The 22594-nt window shown below is 38.5% G+C and overlaps 1 protein-coding gene across 1 annotated transcript; it reads right to left on the bottom strand.

Moving 5' to 3' along the window:
• Positions 1 to 286: 286 nt before the first annotated feature.
• ints11 (integrator complex subunit 11) lies at positions 287 to 21532 on the bottom strand. Its single transcript, XM_083974790.1, has 17 exons — positions 21305 to 21532; positions 20503 to 20600; positions 19162 to 19235; positions 17847 to 18075; positions 15880 to 15978; positions 15757 to 15791; positions 14866 to 15004; positions 13995 to 14059; positions 13384 to 13573; positions 11762 to 11845; positions 11591 to 11680; positions 9019 to 9181; positions 7846 to 7956; positions 6612 to 6673; positions 5269 to 5411; positions 4011 to 4140; positions 287 to 599 (listed from the first exon to the last, which is right to left on the bottom strand). Exons 1-17 carry the CDS (start codon positions 21330 to 21332, stop codon positions 534 to 536), a joined length of 1806 nt encoding a protein of 601 aa, XP_083830916.1. The 5' UTR covers positions 21333 to 21532; the 3' UTR covers positions 287 to 533.
• Positions 21533 to 22594: the final 1062 nt, after the last annotated feature.

The following is a 22594-nucleotide window of genomic DNA, read 5'->3' on the forward strand; positions in this document are numbered from 1 at the left end:
CATGCAAAACCACTGATGCACGTTGCCTTCAGGGACAGTTTTTCATCATCAGTCTCTGTATTTCCCTCTAAAACAACTCTGTCTGGTAACGTTGTGTTATTATCTCATAGCGTGGTGAATGTGCAGGTCACAACTTGTCCACCAGAGCGTTGTGGAGTTGTTGGATTGTGTATTTGATGAGTTTGATGAGGGAAACCAAGAAGAAATTCCTTTAGCCTCCGTAGCGTAGCTCTGAGCAGCTCACGGCTCTGCTCCGCCGTTCTAAAAAATAGCTTGCACCGACAATTAAAGGTAACGAACCTACTGCTATGACTATAGGGATTATGGCAATGGGGCCAATTTGCCAAAATGTTGAACTATCCCTTTAAGAATCAATATCCCAGCAGGAAGAGGGAGATAAAATCAGATGATGTGGCGTTGGGAAGCAGGTTGTCGCCTCCAAATACTATAAATCCAGGATCCGATTGGATAGGAATGCTTGAATTCCTTTTCAAGTGCGTGTTTCCTTTTCTAAAAAATGTTCATTGTTATGTTCAGCAGAGTCCAGAGGGAAGTCCTTTTTTCAGCAGGTTGGACAGGAAACTCCCCAGGTCCTCGTCCTGGTGAAGAGAAACCACAACGACAGGCCGTTAAGAAGAAGTAGGAGTCTTTTACTTTGAATCAGTCTACACTATAAATAATGAGCCAAGGAGGCAAAAATAACTGGTATTTTATCAAAATATGATTATAGAGACCTACTATGTACAGTATTATACAGCTCTGGAAAAAAAAAAGTTTCGGTAACACTTTACTTGAATAGGTATTCATAAGATTGACATAACAGCTGTCATAAACATCAATGAATACTTATGACAGCTGTCGTTAAGTGTCATTCGGTAAGTTATGTCACTTTTGATGCAAAGTTGACATTGTTTGAGATGTTTTTGTTATGAGAACTTTACATCATTTTTTTAAGTTTGGCAATTAGGTCTGTTATGACAGTTTAAATTGTCTTTATGTCAAGTTGTCAGAACAAAAACATCTCAAATAATGTCAACTTTGCATCAAAAGTGACATAACTTACCGAATGACACTTAACGACAGCTGTCATAAGTATTCATGGATGTTTATGACAGCTGTTATGTCAATCTTATGAATACCTATTCAAGTAAAGTGTTACCGAAGTGTCTTAAAAGCATCTCTACATGTATGACAGTCATTCTTTTCTTTTCTTTTTTCAACACCAACACAAACACAACTAATTCTCCTTAATGAGACACTGATGAGGTCGTCACCTGAACCACATCTGGTTTTAAACCACTGCTGGGATTAAATATCGACTTTATCCCACTAAAACTGATTTATAAACTCTTCCTGAGTTAAACTTTTCTTGCTGTGTTGTTTAGGAATAAATATGAACATGTTTTCTTTGCATTATTATTATTATTCAAGGTCTGAAAAGACTTGATATTTTTTGTTATTTAGACTAGTTTAGTCATTTTCAGCCAATAAAAGCTCTAAATGACAATATTTTTATTTCAATTTTGGGAGAAATGTTGTCGGTAGTTGATAGAATGAAACAAAATTGTTTTAATTTAATTTTACTCAAACACATACCCATTAATACTGTAGTAAAACCAGAGAAACTGATCATTTTGGGAGTGGTCTCTTATGTTTTTCCAGAGCTGTATATAGTGATCTACTCTTATATATTTTATATTCTACGAACACAATCTGTTAATCTGCAGTTTACATTTGAGCAGATTCTCAGAAACACATCACACGGCCACTATATAATTATAACTACAAGATAACATATTAAAGGGTATCCTGTATGTAACATGACAGAGAAGCAGCAGAAATGAACGTTTTCTCTTCGTTGCCACAGAAACCACCTCCATGACACAGCGGCTCGGCTCTAGACGCAGCTTTCCACTTCTTTCATATCATTTCACTTTCACAGCCTCATCTTGTCTTGTCTTGTCTCTCTGACTTTCCACCACCGACACTGACAGAGCTTTCACTTCTTCACACTGAACAGACCTCAGACAGACCCGAGGCCACCAAAATAAAATAATAAATATATAAATAAACCACTCATGTGCTCTGACCAACAGGATCTAAAACAGAAAGTATCTGTATCGTCTCTGTGTTGAACCTCAGTCGTTGGCCCTTAAAGGTGCAGAGATGTAAAAAAAAAAGATTATGAGCTACCAAATACATTAAATAAATTAAATAAATTAAGGTATATGAGAAACTGGATTGGAACTGAAGGAAGGAAGGAAGGAAGGAAGGAAGGAAGGAAGGAAGGAAGGAAGGAAGGAAGGAAGGAAGGAAGGAAGGAAGGAAGGACAGAGGGAAAGATGGGAGGGAACAGATTGGGTCAAAAAGGAAGGAAGAAGTAAGCACGAAGGGAAAGAAGGAAGGAAGGGAAAAAGGATTGTGGAAAGAAGGAAGGGAAAAAGGAAGGAAAGAAAGATGGAGGGAGGGAACAGATCAGGTCAATTGGATCAAAAGAGGAAGGAAGTAAGGACAAAGGGAAGGAAGAAAGGAAGGAAGGAAAGAAGGAAGGAGTTTTAGGACTTGGTCGTCATATCTGTAATAGAATATTTTACCATTTTCTATTTTCACCTCTTCTGTTCCATAAAAAAACGTCTTTTTGGCTTTAGATTCATGTAGATCTCATTACATACAGAGGTAATTGTGTTTGTATTCAAGTCTTTTGTGTTTGTATTTTGTATAATTGAAGAAATTGAGCCTTTTATGAGTTGCAGAGGGAAAAAAAAAAACATGAACTGAGCTGATTGGAAGAAACCGGTCTCACAAAGAATGATTGATTGATTGAGAAAAAAAGTAAACTGTTTCTACAAAACGCTATACTTAATAACCGATTCATTCTTTACAAATGATCTTATTGTTATTGAGTGTTTTCTAGTGTTTTTTAGGTGAAATCAACTCCACCATCACATCAAACCTGAGAGAGGTTCCTGATAAGAAGCTAAGTGTTAAATAATCTACCTCATTATTTCCTGTTTGTTTACATTTGTCACATGTTTCATGTTGAATCTGCTCAGTTTGTTTCCACTGCACCGACTGTTACGCAGTTATTTTAATCGATGAATGAACGTTTCCACCTCAGGAACACTTTCACTTCACATTTTGCGTTTGCACATTTTTTGTTTTTTAAGCATAAATTGAAAATGTGTTCAAGGTTAAGTGAATGGAAATGCTTACTTGTGCAGTTTTTCTTTGCTTTTATTACTTTTTTAGCTCACATTTTATTCCATAGTGCATGAAAAGCATCATTGTTAAAGGGATAGTTCACCCAAATTTGAAATTTCACTCATTATCTCCTCCCCCTCATGTGGACTAAGGGCTGGGAGAAGTTTCAGAGTCCTCCGTGGCTTCTCTGAGTTACAGGGGGTCTCGGCGTAGCAGTGCATGTCCATATGACGGTTGCAAATGGATACCAACTGTCTTCGTAACAAAAAGACACACCAAAAAACATCCAAATACCTCCATGCTGCTCGTATGTAATGTCCGTCTTGTATTGAAGCCCCGAAATGCGAAATTGTTCCGAAAAAAATTAAATAAGTCTATATTTCAAGCTTGTTTTGTGACGAACCGGGAAGAGGAGCTTCGAGAAGCTTCCGCTACAAAACAAGCTTGAAATATAGACTTATTTAATTTTTTTCGGGGCAATTTCGCATTTCGGGGCTTCAATACAAGACGGACATTACATACGAGCAGCATGGAGGTATTTGGATGTTTTTTGGTGTGTCTTTTTGTTACGAAGACAGTTGGTATCCATTTGCAACCGTTATATGGACATGCACTGCTACGCCGAGACCCCCTGTAACTCAGAGAAGCCACGGAGAACTATCCCTTTAATGTCTTCAACTGACCTTTTGAGATTTTTTTCTGCCTTGAAGCAAAAAACAATTTCCTCTTCTTGTGGAACAATAAGTGAACTCTGAGCAGCTTCAGTGTCGCAGCAGGTAACAGACGATCGGATGAATAAGATGTTTTACCTGGTAGCTCCAGGAGAGCAGCAGCACCTTGGTGTTCGGTTCTTCAGCCGACGACGACACTTTGATGACGATGGACTCGACCATGACGGTGCCGTCGGGGAGATGCTGGATGGTGTAACCTTTCAACACACTGAGGCAGAGAAAAGCAAAAAAATAAATGTTACATGTCACAAAATGCAGCAGATAATAAAGGTTTTACAGTTCAATCTGATATAAATTAAAGGGATAGTTCAACGTTTTGGCAAATTGGCCCGTTGCCATCTCTGCCTATAGTCATAGCAGTAGGTTCGTTACCTTTAATTGTCGGTGCAAGCTATTTTTAGAACGGCGAAGCAGAGCCGTGAGCTGCTCAGAGCTACGCTACGGAGGCTCATTATGGGATTTTTTGGTTTTCCTCATCAAACTCATCAAATACACAATCCAACAACTCCACAACGCTCTGGTGGACAAGTTGTGACCTGCACATTCACCACGCTATGAGATAATAACACAACGTTACCACACAGAGTTGTGTTAGAGGGAAATTCATGCAAAACCGCTGATGCACGTTGCCTTCAGGGACAGTTTTTCATCATCAGTCTCTGAATTTCCCTCTACAACAACTCTGTGTGGTAACGTTGTGTTATTATCTCATAGCGTGGTGAATGTGCAGGTCACAACTTGTCCACCAGAGCGTTGTGGAGTTGTTGGATTGTGTATTTGATGAGTTTGATGAGGGAAACCAAGAAATCCCATAATGAGCCTCCATAGCGTAGCTCTGAGCAGCTCACGGCTCTGCTCCACCGTTCTAAAAATACCTTGCACCGACAATTAAAGGTAACGAACCTACTGCTATGACTATAGGGATTATGGCAATGGGCCAATTTGCCAAAATGTTGAACTATCCCTTTAAACATCTCTCTCATCATCATAACCAATGTAAAAGGTGCAGTAAATGGGAAACAGTCCTAAAATCACAGCTTTACAGCAACAACAAATATATAAATGTGTGTAAATTCTTAACTTTACTACAAATACAGCTGAAAAAAATTAAAGGAAACAAGAAACTAAACCTCAGAGGTTTTTTTTTCTTTTCATTTTTTCTGCAAACATGCTCATGTGGTTGACAGGAGGAAGACTGATAAAGAGCCTCATGTGGGTGAAATGCAAGATAATGCAGATGAGTGGTGAGATGCAGGAAGCCCGGTGACCCCTCCTCTTCCTCCTCCTCCTCCTCCTCCTCCTCCTCTTCCTCCTCCTCCTGCGGTGACACACTCACCTCTTGAGGTGTGTGTAGATGCGGTGCAGCGTGTCGGCGTCGCTGTGCGGGTCCTGCAGCTGCACGCGGCAGGTGAAGCGCAGCTGGTGCTCGTTGAGGCCGAGCTCCTTCAGGGCCTGCTCCGACGACACCAGCTTCAGACTCTGCACACGCAGGGAGAGAGAGAGAGTCAGTCAGTCTTAATAACTACAGATCAACCAGCTAAGGTCACAAAAGAGCTTAAAATATAAAATATATAAGCAGAAAATCAAATGCAGTTTAAAAATGATTAGAAATACCGCATTTTAGAAAAAGAAAAGGTGTGCCGCATCCTTACTAGTTGCTACAAAGGGATTTTTATGTCACACAATGTCATTAAAATACATAATCTATAGATGAATGGTATGATATCATTTACAAGATATTTGTAATGGAAAGAATCACTTTTTCAATGAGGCTTCAGCAATCTAAATTATAAAGTATATTTCCCTGAAACGCCCTTCTTCTGTTTAAAGCTGTACAGAAAAAGAAAATTGAATTTGAGCCCACTCTGGGTCATAAAATTAGTGTAATAACTCATCTATCAGACGATGTAGGCCAAACTTTGTGCAAAATTCTATTTTTGAGTAAATCCGGGATGAAAGTGTGGTATTTTTTTCCCGCATTGGATAATGCAGGCGCACGGATTATACGTCAGCCTGTACACGATTCACCAGCCACTGATATTGGATCTGTAATCCGTCACAAATATGTATTGTTGTATTATTGTAACAGAAAACACTACATGTTAATGTGTTTATTTTATAAAATGCATTGTAAAAGGGGAAAAAATTAAATAATAAATACATAAACTAATTTTGAACACAGAAAAACCTTATTGTTGCTCGCCCCCTTTATGCCGTTCTCTCTCCTAATTGGATAAAGGTTGTAGGATATAGGGCTGACCCAAAAAATTTGAAGCTTCGAAGCTTCGTTCGTTGCCATGGTAATCAATCATGAAAGTCCGTGATTGATTTTTTATTTTCCTCCCTTTTCCCTTTTCGACACCGGTTCTCATCGGCACTTGTTACATTACAATGAGCAGGCGACTTGGCGTCCTGGAAACCTGCCTGATTTTGGAGATATGCAGCGTTTGTTTGCCACTACTTTCATTATTTCCGCTCGCGCCCCCCTCAAAATGACGTTTGCACATGACAGCAACAATGTTCACTCATAAGTTACATGGATATTACTTTGAGTTATTCTCCTTTTATCTTATAGTAAACTGCTTTAATGTGAAATCATACAGCGGTTGTAACTAAGGCTGCTCTGTTGTTGTTGCGTGTCGTCATTATGCGTCGTTGTGTTTGGCCGTGTGAACTCACGTTTTCCTTCATGATGAGGGTGCCGTGCATGGTGCGAGGCTTTTTAGGATCAGGCAGAGGCCCTTAAAGACAAGAACAGAGGAACGGTTTAATACAGATTTACATCAGGAATCCTGCAGAAATCTGAAAAGAGCAGAAATAAAACAAACAAACTCGATAAACTGTTTGGAATAAGTATTAAAAAACAAATAGCCCAGTCATTGTGCTTATCAGATTTACGTGACTTCTCCTCAGGGCCGTTGCTAGGAATTCTGGGCCCCCTTAAAGAATACTAAAGTGGGCCCCTCCGCCTAACTTTTCCAGTTTTTTTTCTTAGACTACGTATGTATTATCATTTTTTATTTAGCCTTCTTTGTTTTGATGCTATTGTAGCATTACACTGCAAAAACCCAAGTATCTTACCAAGAATATTTGTCTTATTTCTAGTCAAAATGTAATTTCTAGTCAAAACAAATCTCATTCTACTTAAAATAAGACTCATCATATTAAAAGTAGCTTGTTTTTAGACACTTTTTTTTACTTCTTTCAAGCAGATTTTCACTTGAAATAAGTAGAAAAAATCTGATAGTGGAGCAAGTTTTTCTTTCTTATCACAAACACAAAAAAATTGCTTTCACTGGCAGATTTTTCTACTTATTTCAAGTGAAAATTGGTTTGAAACGAGTGAAAATGATCTAAAAACAAGTTAATATTTAGGTTATGAGTCTTATTTTAAGTGGAAAGAGATTAGTTTTGACTAGAAATGAGACATTTGGACAAGAAATAAGACAAATATTCTTGGAAAGATGTTAGTTTTTACAGTGTACTATGAGTATCAGTCAGGGTCTTACACAGAATAAATCAGTCATACAAAGATTAGACTACTGGGGTTTTTTATGGGCCCCACTGGGCGCTGGGCCCCTAGAATTATCATCACCTTTCTCCCCTATACAACGGCCCTGCTTCTCCTACAACCTGACGAACGTGACATTACTCAAGACGACAAACAATCTGGGTCACGATGATATTTAAGTGTCAGGGCAGAAGGACCAACCAACGCCGCCGCCGCTGCACCAACAAACATCAATCACACTGATAACATCAAAATGCAGAGACAGAACAACAAATTAACCGTGGGACTGAAACCGTGTGGGCAGGTTGAAGCTGCAGCGGCGTCGCCACAGTGTCAGGTGGCAGCAGCTGCTCCTCTGACGGTAAATGAGAGATTCTTTACATCGATAAAGTTTCGACTCACCACCGAGGGCCATCTCCCTCTTCAGCAGGTTGAGCGAGATGTCCACGGGAACGCTGGGGTTCGTCGTCACGGTCGCCGTCTCCCCGTTGGCCGGCATGTAACAGTCTATACCTGCATTTAAAAAAAAAAACAGAAACATTAAGAACGAGGATTAAAACTCACTCTTGTTCTAGTAGTGGAAAAAAATAAGAGACCACTTTCACAAATGTTTCTTCAAAGCATCTCTACATGTACGACAGTCGTTCTTTTCTTTTCTTTTTTAAACACCAACACAAACACAACTCATTCTCCTTAATGAGACACTGATGAGGTCGTCACCTGAACCACATCTGGTTTTATAGGAAGATTAAAAATAAAAACCACTGCTGGGATTAAACATCGACATTATCCCACAAAAACTGATTTATATTTAACTCTTCCTGAGTTCAAATATTCTTGCTGTGTTGTTTAGGAATAAATATGAACATGTTTTCTTTGCATTATTATTATTATTCAAGGTCTGAAAAGACTTGATATTTTTTGTTCTTTAGACTAGTTTAGTCATTTTCAGCCAATAAAAGCTCTAAATGACAATATTTTTATTTCAATTTTGGGAAAAATGTTGTCGGTAGTTGATAGAATAAAACAACATTTTTTTAATTTAATTTTACTCAAACACACACCTATAAAAGCAGAGAAACTGATCATTTTGGGAGTGGTCTCTTATGTTTTTCCAGAGCTGTACATACAGCTCACTCTACTTAGCTGATCACCTGAACCAAATCATATTTAATGAGGAAGAAAGATTATAAATACATTTAAAAATATAAACACTGCTGGGATTCAAAATTGGGATTACTCCACCAATGTTGCTTTCTAAACTCTTCCTAAATTTAAAAAGTATATTGTTGTGTTGTTTTAAAATGAATATGAACTTGTTTTCTTTGCATTATACAAGGTCTTTTTTGTTTTGACCTGTTGCCATTTTCTGCAAATAAAAGCTCTAAATGACAATATTTTTATTTCCAATTTGGGAGAAATGTTGTCAGTAGGTTATAGAATGAAACAAAAAGTGTTCATTTTACTCAAACACATAGCTATGAATAGTAAAACCAGAGGAACTCATCATTTTGAAGTGGTCTCTTAATGTTTTCCAGAGCTGTATATATAAACACAATCCAGCGCTGCACTTACTGAACTCCTGCTCGATCTTTCCCTTGAGGAACTCCATCTTCACCGCCTCTCCGTGCACCAGCAGCATGTTGCGCGGCTCGGCCATACGGATGAGCTGCATGATGCCTTTAGCGTCTGCATGTGCGCTGAAGGACATGTACTCCACCTGCAGCTTCACATCCAGCTGCTCACAGACACACAACACAACACAACACAACACAATACAGTAGATTAAAACAGATTACACTGAGATTTATTTATTTACTTATTTGTCATTGTGCATTAACGAAATAGTTTTGGAGCAAAAACCTCCAGATATCTGAAAAAAAAAAGTGCTTCGACCACTATACAATATAATCATATACATACAGTATAATAGTAAAAGATAAAGTAAAAAATAAATGCAGATGGAATCACAGGTGATATATAATATTTGCATTTATACATAAAAAGTGACTGCAGGGTTAAGGTTGCAGGAGCTTAAATGCAATTTCAGGTAATTCATATTTGGAAATGATATTAAATTCATATGTTAAAAGGTGATTTATGTTAATTCTGATGACAGAAAACAGCTATTTACATTATTTTTACAAATTTATTTTAAAAAGTAATAAGTAGATAGTTTAATTTATTGCACTTAAAATGTGTGTGATGCTGTTTTCATCGTCTTACAACAGTGTTACTCATTGCGCAGCTCGTCAAGCTATAATTGGTGGCTCGCTTGGTAGCTTCCTATGTGGTAACACAGCCAATAAATTTTTTCAAATGTGCTACGTAAACATACAACACTGGACTACAAAAACGCAAACATCCGAATTATACTTCTCCCTTCACCCAAATAATGAAGGTGAAAGGAAGTATTTTCAGCCTTAGCCTATTCAGAGACGTTATAATATTGGCCTAATGGTCATCCCTAAAGGCCGCAGGCCATGTGGCATTGTTTACAACACTTGACTGCAGCGCACGTTTGCAGGCAGGCTACGTTAGCTCCGCTAGCCAGCGTGATGGACCGTTTTTAACAAGAAAAAGGACAGAAACCAGCTCAAAAACCAGACGGACAGACACACAGTGTTGTAACGAATAGTGGAGTGGGTGAGGGAAATGAGTCTGAGGAAGCAGCAAACAAAAATCAGCACGAAGACACCAGAGAGGGGATGAAGGCAAACGGTGTAGGCTACCCAGTAAGAAACGAAAAAATAGGTAGCACAAGATGAGCACAGAAAATTTCAAGACAAGTGGGCAGACAAATTTTTATTTGTTCGGCATGAACCCTCTGTGTTTAATATGCAACAAACCCTCACTGTGATTGACAACAAACTACATTAAGAAAGTCAAGGACATGCATGGCCAGCTTCCCCTCATCCCAGTATTAAGGTAAATATGGTCTTAAATGAAAATGTATTGGCTGTGTTGATTCTTTTTTGGTTTGATGATTTGATTGATGATTTGATTATATGTAGAAATGCACATTTGCAAAAGTGACTTAGTATGTTGTCGCAAAAGTGGCTCTCCCCTTGATTTTGCACTGACAATGTGGCTCTTGTGAAAAAAATTGTGAGGATCACTGTCTTACAACAAAGAAGAGCGAGCGGCTGCAAAGCGGCTGCGATGGAGAGCGTGTGTTCTCGTGTGTCGCTGGGTCAAATCGAAGTTGAGATCACTTCTTTTTCAGCCGGGTCTCGGTCCGAGTCTGAGTTTGTTTCAAGCTCAACTATACAAGGCAGGTGTGAACTATACAAGGCAGGTGTGAAAACACCTTCAACCACATGCAGCTCTGCTTCATGAGGCAGTTTTCTGTTTTTGTACAAACGCATCCATAGGTGTGAAACAGGAACAGAAGTCTGTCTGGTCACCACAGCTATTTAAAGAGGTGTGATATGCTGCATGCTTACTAGTTGCTACAGAGGAATTTTTATGTCACACAATGTCATTAAAATACATAATCTATAGATGAATGGTATGATATCATTTACAATATCTATATTCTATCCATCTGGAAACAATGGAAAAGGTATATTTCCCTGAAACGCCCTTCTTTTGTTTAATATTTTTTTCTTTCTATATCAAATTGTGCTTATTTTATTATTTATTTTATTTTATTGTATTATTATAACAGAAAACACAAAATGCATTGTAAAAGAGGGAGGAAAATACATAAACAAATATCGAACACAGAAAAACCTTATTGTTGCTCGCTGCTTTTTAGCCTTTTAAGCTTTTGTATTTGATCTTAAAGGTCGGCAACCTGTGGCTCTTTCATCCCTCTGTTGTGGCTCTTGTGGTTTACAGAGCTCATTTTGGAAAAAGAAAATAAAGTGAATAAAAAATGGGCATTTAGCTGTTTTTCATTGTAATAGTTATATCTTTGGAGATTGAGTTGCTCTTGTGAAACTTGTTTTTAATACTTTGTCGATCAAAATATGCGCCATGTTGGTTTTTTCCACCAGAAATCACATTAACCAGGTCAGAGAAATAATTTAATGAGTTAATAGCCTAGGCTATTATATATTAGAAAATATATATTTCTACATCGAACCCTGAGCTGATGTTGTGTTTCATATTCAGGTTGATGGACGAACTAAGCAGGACTTACCGTTGCTCGTCCTTCCATCTCCAGTTTCCTCTGTCCGTTTAGGATCTTATGACCGATTGTTCCTTGTACACAATACCCAGGCATGATCACCTGAGATATAAAAAAAACAATAATTAGTTGTGTATAATGTGTTATTTTCAGGAACACATCACATTCATCCATAAGACTCACCATGTTCTTCTCATTTCCAGCCCATTTCTTGAAGATCTGCAAAGACTGACCAGCATGCAGCATCCCCGGTGTGGCAAACACTACCTGCAAATATACATATTATTACTGTATTATAATCTTTTTAAAGGGATACGCCAACTTTTTTTTTTTTTTCGTGTCTTGCCTCACTCCCGAGTCCATGATCAGCAGATAGACACCATCCTTTCGACTGTGCGTGCAGTAACAAGGGAGATAGAGCCGTATCACCCGTAATTAGCTTAGCTCAAACACTGGAAGTGTATGGGTAGTGTTAGCCTGCCTCCACCTAAAGTCGCTAATTAGCTTAGCTCAAACACTGGAAGTGTATGGGTAGTGTTAGCCTGCCTCCACCTAAAGTCGCTAATTAGCTTAGCTCAAACGCTGGAAGTGTATAGGTAGTGTTAGCCTGCCTCCACCTAAAGTCGCTAATTAGCTTAGCTCAAACACTGGAAGTGTATGGGTAGTGTTAGCCTGCCTCCACCTAAAGTCGCTAATTAGCTTAGCTCAAACGCTGGAAGTGTATGGGTAGTGTTAGCCTGCCTCCACCTAAAGTCGCTAATTAGCTTAGCTCAAACTCTGGAAGTGTATAGGTAGTGTTAGCCTGCTTCCACCTAAAGTCATCAGAGAAACTCTTCAGCAACTCTAAACGGAAACCGGCGGGTCGATCTTCGTCTCAGAGCTGACAAAACTCTCCGGTAAGGCATCTTGAGCGGTCAAATGCCGCTAAAGGGACGAGATCGGTCAAAACGGAGGGTTCAAGCTAAGACGCTTTATTTTGGTTCAAGCTAGCTACATCGAGGGTAGGTTAGCTTCCTATTTCAAAGTAAAAGCACAAATTCTATCGTCATGGTTTTCTGTATGTAAAGGGCAACGGTTGTTTTATTTTGTGAAAGTAACCGGAAGTGCGTTGGTCACAACGGCTAGCTTGAGTAGCGCCGAATTCGTCCGAACAAAATTGTAAACAGCTGGTATTTAGACAAATTAACGACACACTGCTGATCTAAACGGCTACTTTCTCGCCTAAAAATGTTTGAAATGTCGATAAAGTGATATATTTACAGAGTTTAGAGCTAAAATGAAATCAGCTTCTGACTGCTGGTTTCAGCTCGGGTAGGAGGCAGGCTAACACTACCTATACACTTCCAGTGTTTGAGCTAAGCTAATTAGCGACTTTAGGTGGAGGCAGGCTAACACTACCTATACACTTCCAGTGTTTGAGCTAAGCTAATTAGCGACTTTAGGTGGAGGCAGGCTAACACTACCCATACACTTCCAGTGTTTGAGCTAAGCTAATTAGTGACTTTAGGTGGAGGAAGGCTAACACTACCTATACACTTCCAGTGTTTGAGCTAAGCTAATTAGTGACTTTAGGTGGAGGAAGGCTAACACTACCTATACACTTCCAGTGTTTGAGCTAAGCTAATTACGGGCGATACGGCTCTATCTCCCTTGTTACTGCACGCACAGTCGAAAGGATGGTGTCTATCTGCTGGTCATGGACTCGGGAGTGAGGCAAGATACGAAAAAAAAAAAATGTTGGCGTATCCCTTTAAATACTATGACACTTTAAAGCAAAAAAAACCCAAAAAAACTCCAACTCTCACCATGGGTCCAGGATTATCCGCGTAGGAGCGATCGAAAGCCTTGATGTGCTTAAATTCAAACATGTTTCTCTGTACGAAGGTTTTTCGGATCTTCTGATTGGTCCACGTGATGAACAGCTTGTAGTAGTGATTGGCTTTCTCCGTCAGCCCGGTGGAGAAGTAGATGGGCGCCTTTAGGTTCATCCTCTCCCTGTGCAGTGGTGAGAGCAGGTAATTAGAGTGTCTGGTGTCCAATAAAAAAAGAAAAAGTTCACATACCACCATTAAGTCTAACGAGCTTAACAAAATGAATACAGCTATTTTAGGGAGCAGCTATTTATCATCCGGACAACTGACGGCCTTTGTGTATAATAATCATGTGCAATTACTCCTGATTGAAAGGACTTTTTATTCAATTTAACAATTAACCAACCAGGAAAAAAAAAAGAAAGGCTTTTTATCTGACATTGGTCCAGTGAGCAGAGCAGACGGTGATTATCGGCACATCACTGTCTGTCGCTGCTCTGACAGATTTGCTTTTGCTTTTGTGGATGTGGAATAGAATATAGGAAGCTGCTACTGTGTGTGAACTGTTTTTATTTTAAACTTTTTTAAAACAAGAGCAACCTTACCAAAATGTTTCCAACAGGATGCAGAGCTCTTGTGCTCGTCCGAGGGCAAACACAGGGATCAGAACCTGGGAAGAACAATGGGAAAATTAAAATATTTCATTAGTAAATTAATACCATATTGCATACTTGGTATGATCAAGCTCTATTGCAAAAACTCAAAATCTTTCCGAGTATATTTGTCTTATTTCTAGTCAAAATGTCATTTCTAGTCAAAACTAATCTCTTTCCACTTAAAATAGGACTCATCAGCTAAAAATTAACTTGTTTTTAGATCATTTTCACTTGTTTCAAACTAATTTTCACTTGAAATAAGTAGAAAAATCTGCCAGTGAAAGCAAGTTTTTTGTGTTTGTAATAAGAAAGAAAAACTGAATCAGATTTTTCTACTTATTTCAAGTGAAAATCTGCTTGAAAGAAGTAAAAAGTATCTGAAAACAAGCTACTTTTTAATGTGATGAGTCTTATTTTAAGTAGAATGAGGTTTGTTTTGACTAGAAATAAGACAAATATTCTTGGTAAGATTTTGAGTTTTTGCAGTGTAGCTGCACTACGGTTTTTATGTGTGTCAGTTTTTAGTTGGATTTTTATTTCTTATCTCGTGGGCTAGTGCAATTTTATGTAACTTTCATTTTATTTTTCATATTTTTAGCCTATTATCACTTAGTTGAATGTCACTGTCCTTGTTTTTAACCTTCGTTTGACTTTGCATGTCTCTGCTGCATGTCTGTATTTTATTCTATGCTGACAGCTTTGTTGTCAAGTTTCCCTTCTGGGGTGAAAAAGTCTATTTGAATTGAAAGATAATAAAAAAAATTAAAAAACACAACACAAAACAACCCAAATGTAAAGTATTACAACAAACAGGCTTTACCTTTCCTCCTCTCTCGATGCTTTCATGCACCTTCTTCAGGAAGTCTCTCTCTCTGCAGCGCTTCGAGTCCCGGATGGTGGTGGCGTACGTGGACTCTGAGATGAGGATGTCTGGACGGCACTTATCGATCCACGCAGCTCTGAAAATATAAAACACCAGGATGAAACAACTCTGCACAGATAGGTAATGGGTTAAAGGAATAGTTCACCAAAAAAATGAAATGCTGATGAATACTCTGGAGTAGTTTTTAATTCCTCAAAGTTCATCTGGAGACCCTTTTGAGGAATAAAAAACTACTCCGGAGTATTCATCAGCATGAGGGTGAGACAATAATAGGGGTGGGAATCTTTTACTATCTCACGATTCGATTCTGATTGTTGGGGCTATATGCTTCGATTCAAAGTGGATTTTCGATTCAAAACGATTAGATTCCTAATGATTTCTGCTTCAGTCTGTCGGTGCAAAGGATCCTCATGATCTACTCCAGTCTGCTTTGCAAGACAGAATGACTAAAGTGTCTTTTCACATTTATTGAGTTTTAAACATTTATCCATGCTTAGATGGAATTGTTGAAACTGTTGCATAAAAGCAATATCACATATTGCTTAAGTAACAAAATTAAAAGTGCCTCTTTATTTAAAAAAAAAAATAGTGCAGTTAAACATGCTGCCTTTTAAATTCTATGGAAATGGATTTTCCTTAGAATTTATTTCATTTTTTAAATTTTTTTTAATCGATTTTGTGACATTTTATATCGATTCTGAATCGTATTAAATGAGAATTGCGATTCTTATGTGAATCGATTTCTTGGCACACCCCGAGACAATAATGACTGAATTTCATTTTTTGGTGAACTACAGTATTCCTTTAAATACAGCAAATGTCACTTACCCTAAATGTCTGTCAGGTGTCATGTTGTAGTCTCCCTAAAAAAAATAAAGATAAAGACATTACTCTGAGGTTGTGTCGGTCTCATTCACCGACATTAACACAGAGCAGATTGTTTCCACTCACCGTGTAGACGACCGACTCTGATCCCACTTTCATTTGAACCATGGCGGCTCCTAGCACGTGGCCGGCGTAGTACGCCTTGATCTCCAGCTCATCGTCCACCTGCAGCAGCAACAACACAAACACAAACACAAACAGCACGATGTGTCATCAAAAGAGACGAGACTCATGGAAGGTACACAACTACACACACACACACACACACACACACACACGCTTTTTCACTTTTACTGCAGATATACAGTCTAAATGATACAGACTGCTGGAGAAACTGTGGCGAGCACCATGATGCAAACCACTCACACATCTTCTACTTCTGCACATCACTAAAACCATTCTGGAAAAAAAAATCATAGAATCTATTTTTTCGATTTTCCAATTTAAAAAAAAACATTGGAACCGCAATGCATTGTTTTAGGAATAACACCAGCTGAACTCACACCAGAAAAAGACAAATACTTATACAGAATACTATAGAATAGCAGCTCTGAAGCAAATAACAAGAAATTGGCAAAAAAATCCATCTCACCTTCTTTTAATAATAGGAAATCAACTGTAAATAAATAATATTTCAAGAGTACCCGTATGCAGGGACAAGAGCGCCGCCATTAGCTCAGCTCATCCATACCGGAAGTCACGACCGGAAGTTGCTCTTCTTCGTGTGTATCATTTCTCAGATAAAAAAAACAACTCAGTAACTCAAATGGTCCATGATAAAATATTGTTTTCCAGCGGATATCTTAGTTACAACATGATTGAGCTAACTAAATATTTTTTTGCATGGATCGTTTATTAAAGCAGAAGTGAGTGATATATTTGTGTTAATATAAGTCTTAAATAGTTATATCTTCCGACAGCAATCACTTACATAGAGTGTTTGGACTGAAACACGGGTCTGTCAGTCCCTCTGCTCTGCTCTGAGCCGAGGAGAAAACTTTCCTTGTATCCTACAACCTTTATCCAATGAGGAGAGAGAACGGCATGCAGGGCTGTGTGTGCAGCCAAGGAACGCCGTGAATGTGGTGACGTAGCGACGAGGACTGTTATGGTGCGTTCAAGGAAACTCGTATTTTTCCGACCTGTGAAGTGGTACCAGTTCGATCTGGTACGAGTTCACGGGTCAGAAGTTACGAGTGGCCGTTATAGTGACTTTCACCGGTAAAACAGGTCGGAAAAACACGAGTGGTTTGCCTGGAACGCTACAAAGTCGTAAGTTGTGACTTGAAGCTGTAATTTACGATTTCAAAAGCCTGCCTGGAACGCAGCATTAGCCAAAACGACCGGATCGCTTACTTCTGCTTTAAGTTATTGAGTTATTAAAAAACGCTGCTAACGGCTAACGGCTAGCGGCTAGCGCCGCTCCTGCTGACAGCACCAGGAGAGAGACAGAGAAAAGAAATGTCGTTGGTGGTGCTTTGGTTGGGTTTAGGCCATGAAGAAAGGAGTTGGTTAAGTTTAGTAAAAAGAGCATAGGTAGAGGCTAGACAGGCCAGAGAGAGAGAATAACATAGAAATAATATACACGAAGAAAAGCAACTTCCGGTTGTGACTTCCGATATGGATGAGCTGAGCTATGGCGGCGCCCTTGTCCCTGCACACGGCTCCCTCTCTAATATTTTGGAAATGGAAAAAATTACATATAGAATCAGAAATCAAGAACCAGAATGTCTGAGGAGATGGAATAAGTGGATTGATTATATACAGTAAATAAATAAAACTGAAGAGTCCAGCCCTGAAGAAATGTTTACTAGATCTCTGAAGAGAATACATATATATTTGTTCTATCTTGTGCTTTTTTTTTCCTTTTTACTGTCTTTGTCCCACCTCTTTTTTCCCCTTGTATTATTATTATTCCCTTTTTTTCCTTTTCTTTCTCTCTTTTCTTTTATTTCTTTTGATGTTTTTCACTACAAACTGTATAAATTTTGTAGGAATGCTCCAATGGCTGAAAACAACAGCGAGCGCCGCACCTGCACGGTCTGGTGGAGGTTCAGAGGAACGACTTTCTTCATGCAGTCCTTGATCATCTGCGAGGTGAAGAAGTTGGTTTCTCCCTTCTTGTCGACTGTGATCTTCCTGAAGTCCTCCAGCAGGATGGGGCAGATGGCCTTGGTGGGGTGCGTCATGTAGATCGGGCCGTCGTAGCCGACCATCTCGCTGAAGTAGGGCAGAGCGCCGCAGTGGTCCAGGTGGAAGTGGCTGAGGGAGGAACAGGTGTTGATGTGTAAAAAAAAAACTAAAACAAAGGCTGGTTTTCTGTCTTTTACACTACACTGCAAAAACTCAAAATCTTTCCAAGAATATTTGTCCTTTTTCTTGTTAAAATGTCTCATTTCTAGTCAAAACTAATCTCTTTCCACTTAGAATAAGACTCATCACCTAAAACTTCACTTGTTTTTAGTTCATTTTCACTTGTTTCAAACACATTTTCACTTGAAATAAGTAGAAAAATCTGCCAGTTTTTTTGTGCTTGTAATAAGGAAGAAAAACTTGCTCCACTATCAGATTTTTCTACTTATTTCAAGTGAAAATATGATTGAAAGAAGTAAAAAAGTGTCTGAAAACAAGCTGCTTTTTAATATGATGAGTCTTATTTTAGGTATAATGAGATTAGTTCTGACTAGAAATGACATTTTGACTAGAAATAAGACAAATATTCTTGGTGAGATATTTGAGTTTTTGCAGTGTACCAGTCCAAAGTTTGGACACGCCTTCTCATTCAATGGTCTTTCTTTATTTTTTATGACTTTCCACATTGTAGATTCAAACTGAAGACATCAAAACTATGAAGGAACTCATGTGGAGTTGTGTAGTAAACTCAAAAGTGTTAAACAAAGCAGAATATGTTTTATTATTTGGGATTTTTTGAAGTCTCCACCTTTTGCTTTGACGGCAGCTTTTTGCAGACTTTAGATTCAGTCATCAGCTTTGCAACTTTCGCCAAAACGTAGCCCGAACACTGAAGAAACCTTTGTACACTTCACACTTAAACATCAGTTATTCACTTATAGAGCAATTTTTGTCTTGATGACTGATTTTCTTTTTTGTTTCAGTGTTTTGAAATCTGCCTTTACATGCACAGGCAGCTGCTATCATGTGATTGGCTTAGTCAATTTGTGAAGCCTCATGTGAACTGTCATTAACCAGTTAGCTAAGTGAGATAGAAGATGGGCTTAGGTGTCAGAGGTTGTGAGTTCAAGCCTCAGCTGTCGACTGTCCTGTCTTCCTATTCTCCTGTTTGTTGCTCAGAACAGGAATTACACATGACAGTGAAACTACACAAACCTGATGATGACACAGTCCAAAAAGTCCGTCAGGCGTCCGTTCTGCGTTATGTAGGAAAAATCTGGGAATCGTCTCTGGAATCACAAGAGAAACTTTCATTTAGTTTTTGAATCACACTGTAAATGATATTAGCCACAAAGGCCAAAACATGAGACACAAACATCTTTAACGGCATCTCATGCCATGCTTGAATTTTGTGTATTTTGTTCTGACAGTCTTCCTCTTTTTTGTGTGTTATTATAGGCGCTTCAATCTAACCTGTCGATCATTTGGCTTCAGTACAGTCAGTAAAATCCTACAGATAACATCAGGAGCTTCAGTTAATGATCAGATTATGGACAAAACGTGATGTTAGTAATAATGGTGGAGTTATTGTTGGTTTCAGCTGATCTGATGAGAGGTCAAAGGGAAATGACTGATATAATGTCATGTTGTCCATCATCACTTTGATTTGTTTTACCCATTTATTTTATTTTATAACCACCGCGTATTGGAGTGTCTTATATATGTGTGTTCTTTGATGTAAATGATGAATTATACCTACTGTAAAGATTTAATGTAAGCTTTTGTTGACTTGTCTTGTCTTTTTCATGTTGTGATTGTAAATGTTATGTACTGTTTTTAAATGTAGAAGAGGAAGACTAGCGGTGCTCTAGAGCGCAGCTAATGGGGATCCTCCTTACACATAAATATTAAGGGTTGTGCCAAAAAATCGATTCACATAAGAATCGCAATTCTCATTTAATACGATTCAGAATCGATATACAATGTCCCAAAATGAAAAAAATGAAACAAATCTGCTGGCTGTCGGCCTCCATTTCATTAGAATTTAAAAGGCAGCATGTTTAACTGCACTATTTTTTTTAAATAATATGATATTGCTTTTATGCAACAGTTTCAACAATTCCATCTAAGCATGGATAAATGTTTAAAACTCAATAAATGTGAAAAGACACTTTCGTCATTCTGTCTTGTAAAACAGACTGGAGTAGATCATGAGGATCCTTTCACACCGACAGACTGAAGCAGAAATCATTAGGAATCAAATCGTTTTGAATCGAAAATCCATTTTGAATCGAATCGTAGCCCCAAAAATCAGAATCTAATTTAATCGAATCGTGAGATAGTAAAACATTCCCACTCCTAATAAACACAGACACATCGACCTTTAAAGTGGATGAAACTGGGATTACATTAGAGTTTAATGTCACCATGGTCCAGACTGGTTGAGGTGGTGGTGTAATGGTGAAAGAGGAAACACTGAAGCCTGAATATCTTAAATTACCCTCCATATCATCCAGTTGTTATCTCTCCTTTGGTAAAATGATCTGCTCTACTTACATCATCGTTGTATCCCATGTGCATCCCACAGTCCAACATGATGTTTTTCCCTCCGATGGAGACGAGGATGCAGCTGCGGCCGACGTCCTGTCCAGCACCTTGGAGAGGGAAAGACAAACTGGATTTACTCTAAGATAAACAGTTATTTTACATACATAATATAAATTAAATTCACACCTCCTTAGATAATTCAAACTGAACAATTATTGTGGTAGTCAGTGCATCGCTTATCACATATAATAAAATAAAACATATGACAGATTTTAGATGAAAAGAGAGAGAGAAAAAAAAAGGAGAATAAATTAAATAAAAGAACAATTAAGGAAACGTGTACAATTTATCTGCATGGGGATTATTAATTTGTTTCAAACATTTTTGTAACATGGATATTTCATTTTTAAGTGAAAGCCATGAAGGTGGGGATTTGGCATATCTACACTTGCGTATATAGCCTAATATTTAGTGATGATAATGAGGTTATTCACCAAAAAATCTCGTGGAGAGATTTACACAAATTTTCTCACATTCGTAAAACAGGTGTTCTTCTTTTTAAAAATTAATTTGAGGGATAGACAAACTGTATTTAGACACCTCAAAACCCACATACAAACACTGATTTCATACCACTCGTTTACATTAAAGTCCGTATTTGAAAAAGCCATGTTTGCACCACCATTATAAAACACACAAGTTAATACTTTATCATGTTTAAAGTCTAATCTAACTAAAGCTAAACTGTTGATGGAGCTAGAATAACATCATGCTAACTAACTAACTAACTAGCTGCTGTAACGTTACTCACCCAGTGGCGTTACTTTTATTTCGGGCATGTTTTCTGTTTTCTCGTCAGTGCTGCCGCTTCTTTTCTCTTTTACATAGTAGGCGACACTCCGATAAACAGATTCCTGTCGGTGAATGAGCCTCTATCTAAGTGGTTTTACTGTCGGACGTGTGTTCACTTGTGCACAATAATAACAAACATGCAGCGATGTTGAGCTAGCCGCCATTGACTGCACCACTTCCGGTTAGCTCGTTCTTCTCCTTCTTCGCCGCCATTTTTTTTTATCTTTCAGGTGCAACACCGCCACCTGGAGTATTGGAGTGGAAATGTTCATTAAATAGAGTTTCTTTCTTTCAAAACCAGGGCTTGGAGCCAGAGGGGCGTAAGTGGCTTTTGACAAACTTTACAGGAGAGACAAAACTACATTTTGACCACACTTCAATCAACTGTAGCCTATTCATTAACCTTAAATCGCAACATTGCAATCACAGACATAGGCTACTTATATGAATGAGTATTTATGTAATAAACTTATGGCATATTAACACAATGAACATGTACTAAAACATTTTAAAATCAAACAATTATGGCAAAAACGTCAGATATGCCTTTTTGGCACCAAACATTTCCAAGTCTTCTATGGACATATTGGGCGTATCTGCTGAACAATGCATTGAATTGATTGAACACTTGAATAACACTTGAATAAGTAATTCATTTTCATTTAGCTCAATCATTAATTATTTTAAAAGGGTCCTATGTTCCCCGCTGTTGCCATTTTGAATGCTGTTTAATTAACACAACGAAATTAAAGGAGATATCAGTGAAATGTTTTTGTTAATATAAGTCCTAATTAGTCATATTTTCCGTCAGCAATCACTTACATAGAGTGTTTCGACCGGAACACGAGTCTCTCCGTCACTCTGCTCTGCTGTAACCCGAGGAGAAAACATTTCTTCTGGGATACAAGTGTTATCCAATGAGGAGAGAGAACGGCATGAAGGGCTGTGTGTGCAGCCAAGGGATGCGCGTGAATGTGGTGACGTAGCACGAGGACCAATTGATGCCTGACAAGGGCGGGGGCTTCTAACTCATGGTGCGTTCAAAGAAACTCGTACTTTGTGTTTTTCCTTCCTGTGAAGTCATACCAGTTCGATCTGGTACGAGTTCACGGGTCGGAAGTTACGAGTGGCCGTTATAGGGAACTTTCACAGACAACAGGATGGTAAAAACACGAGCTACGGGTTACCTGGAACGCTACCAAGTCGTAGTTGTGACTTGAAGCTGTAACTTACGGTTTCAAAAGCCTGC

Source organism: Trachurus trachurus, assembly GCF_905171665.1.
Source record: "Trachurus trachurus genome assembly, chromosome: 7".
In the NCBI taxonomy this organism is placed as follows: Eukaryota; Metazoa; Chordata; class Actinopteri; order Carangiformes; family Carangidae; genus Trachurus; species Trachurus trachurus.

Excerpts from the sequence above, each read along its gene's own strand:
- ints11 (XM_083974790.1), bottom strand. The coding sequence starts at position 21,332 with ATGCCCGAAATAAAAGTAACGCCACTGG. Across the intron at positions 15,005-15,756 it reads ACACCTGACAGACATTTAGG|AGCTGCGTGGATCGATAAGT; the intron begins GTAAGTGACATT and ends TTATATTTTCAG. Across the intron at positions 6,674-7,845 it reads GAGGGAGATGGCCCTCGGTG|GGCCTCTGCCTGATCCTAAA; the intron begins GTGAGTCGAAAC and ends CTTGTCTTTAAG.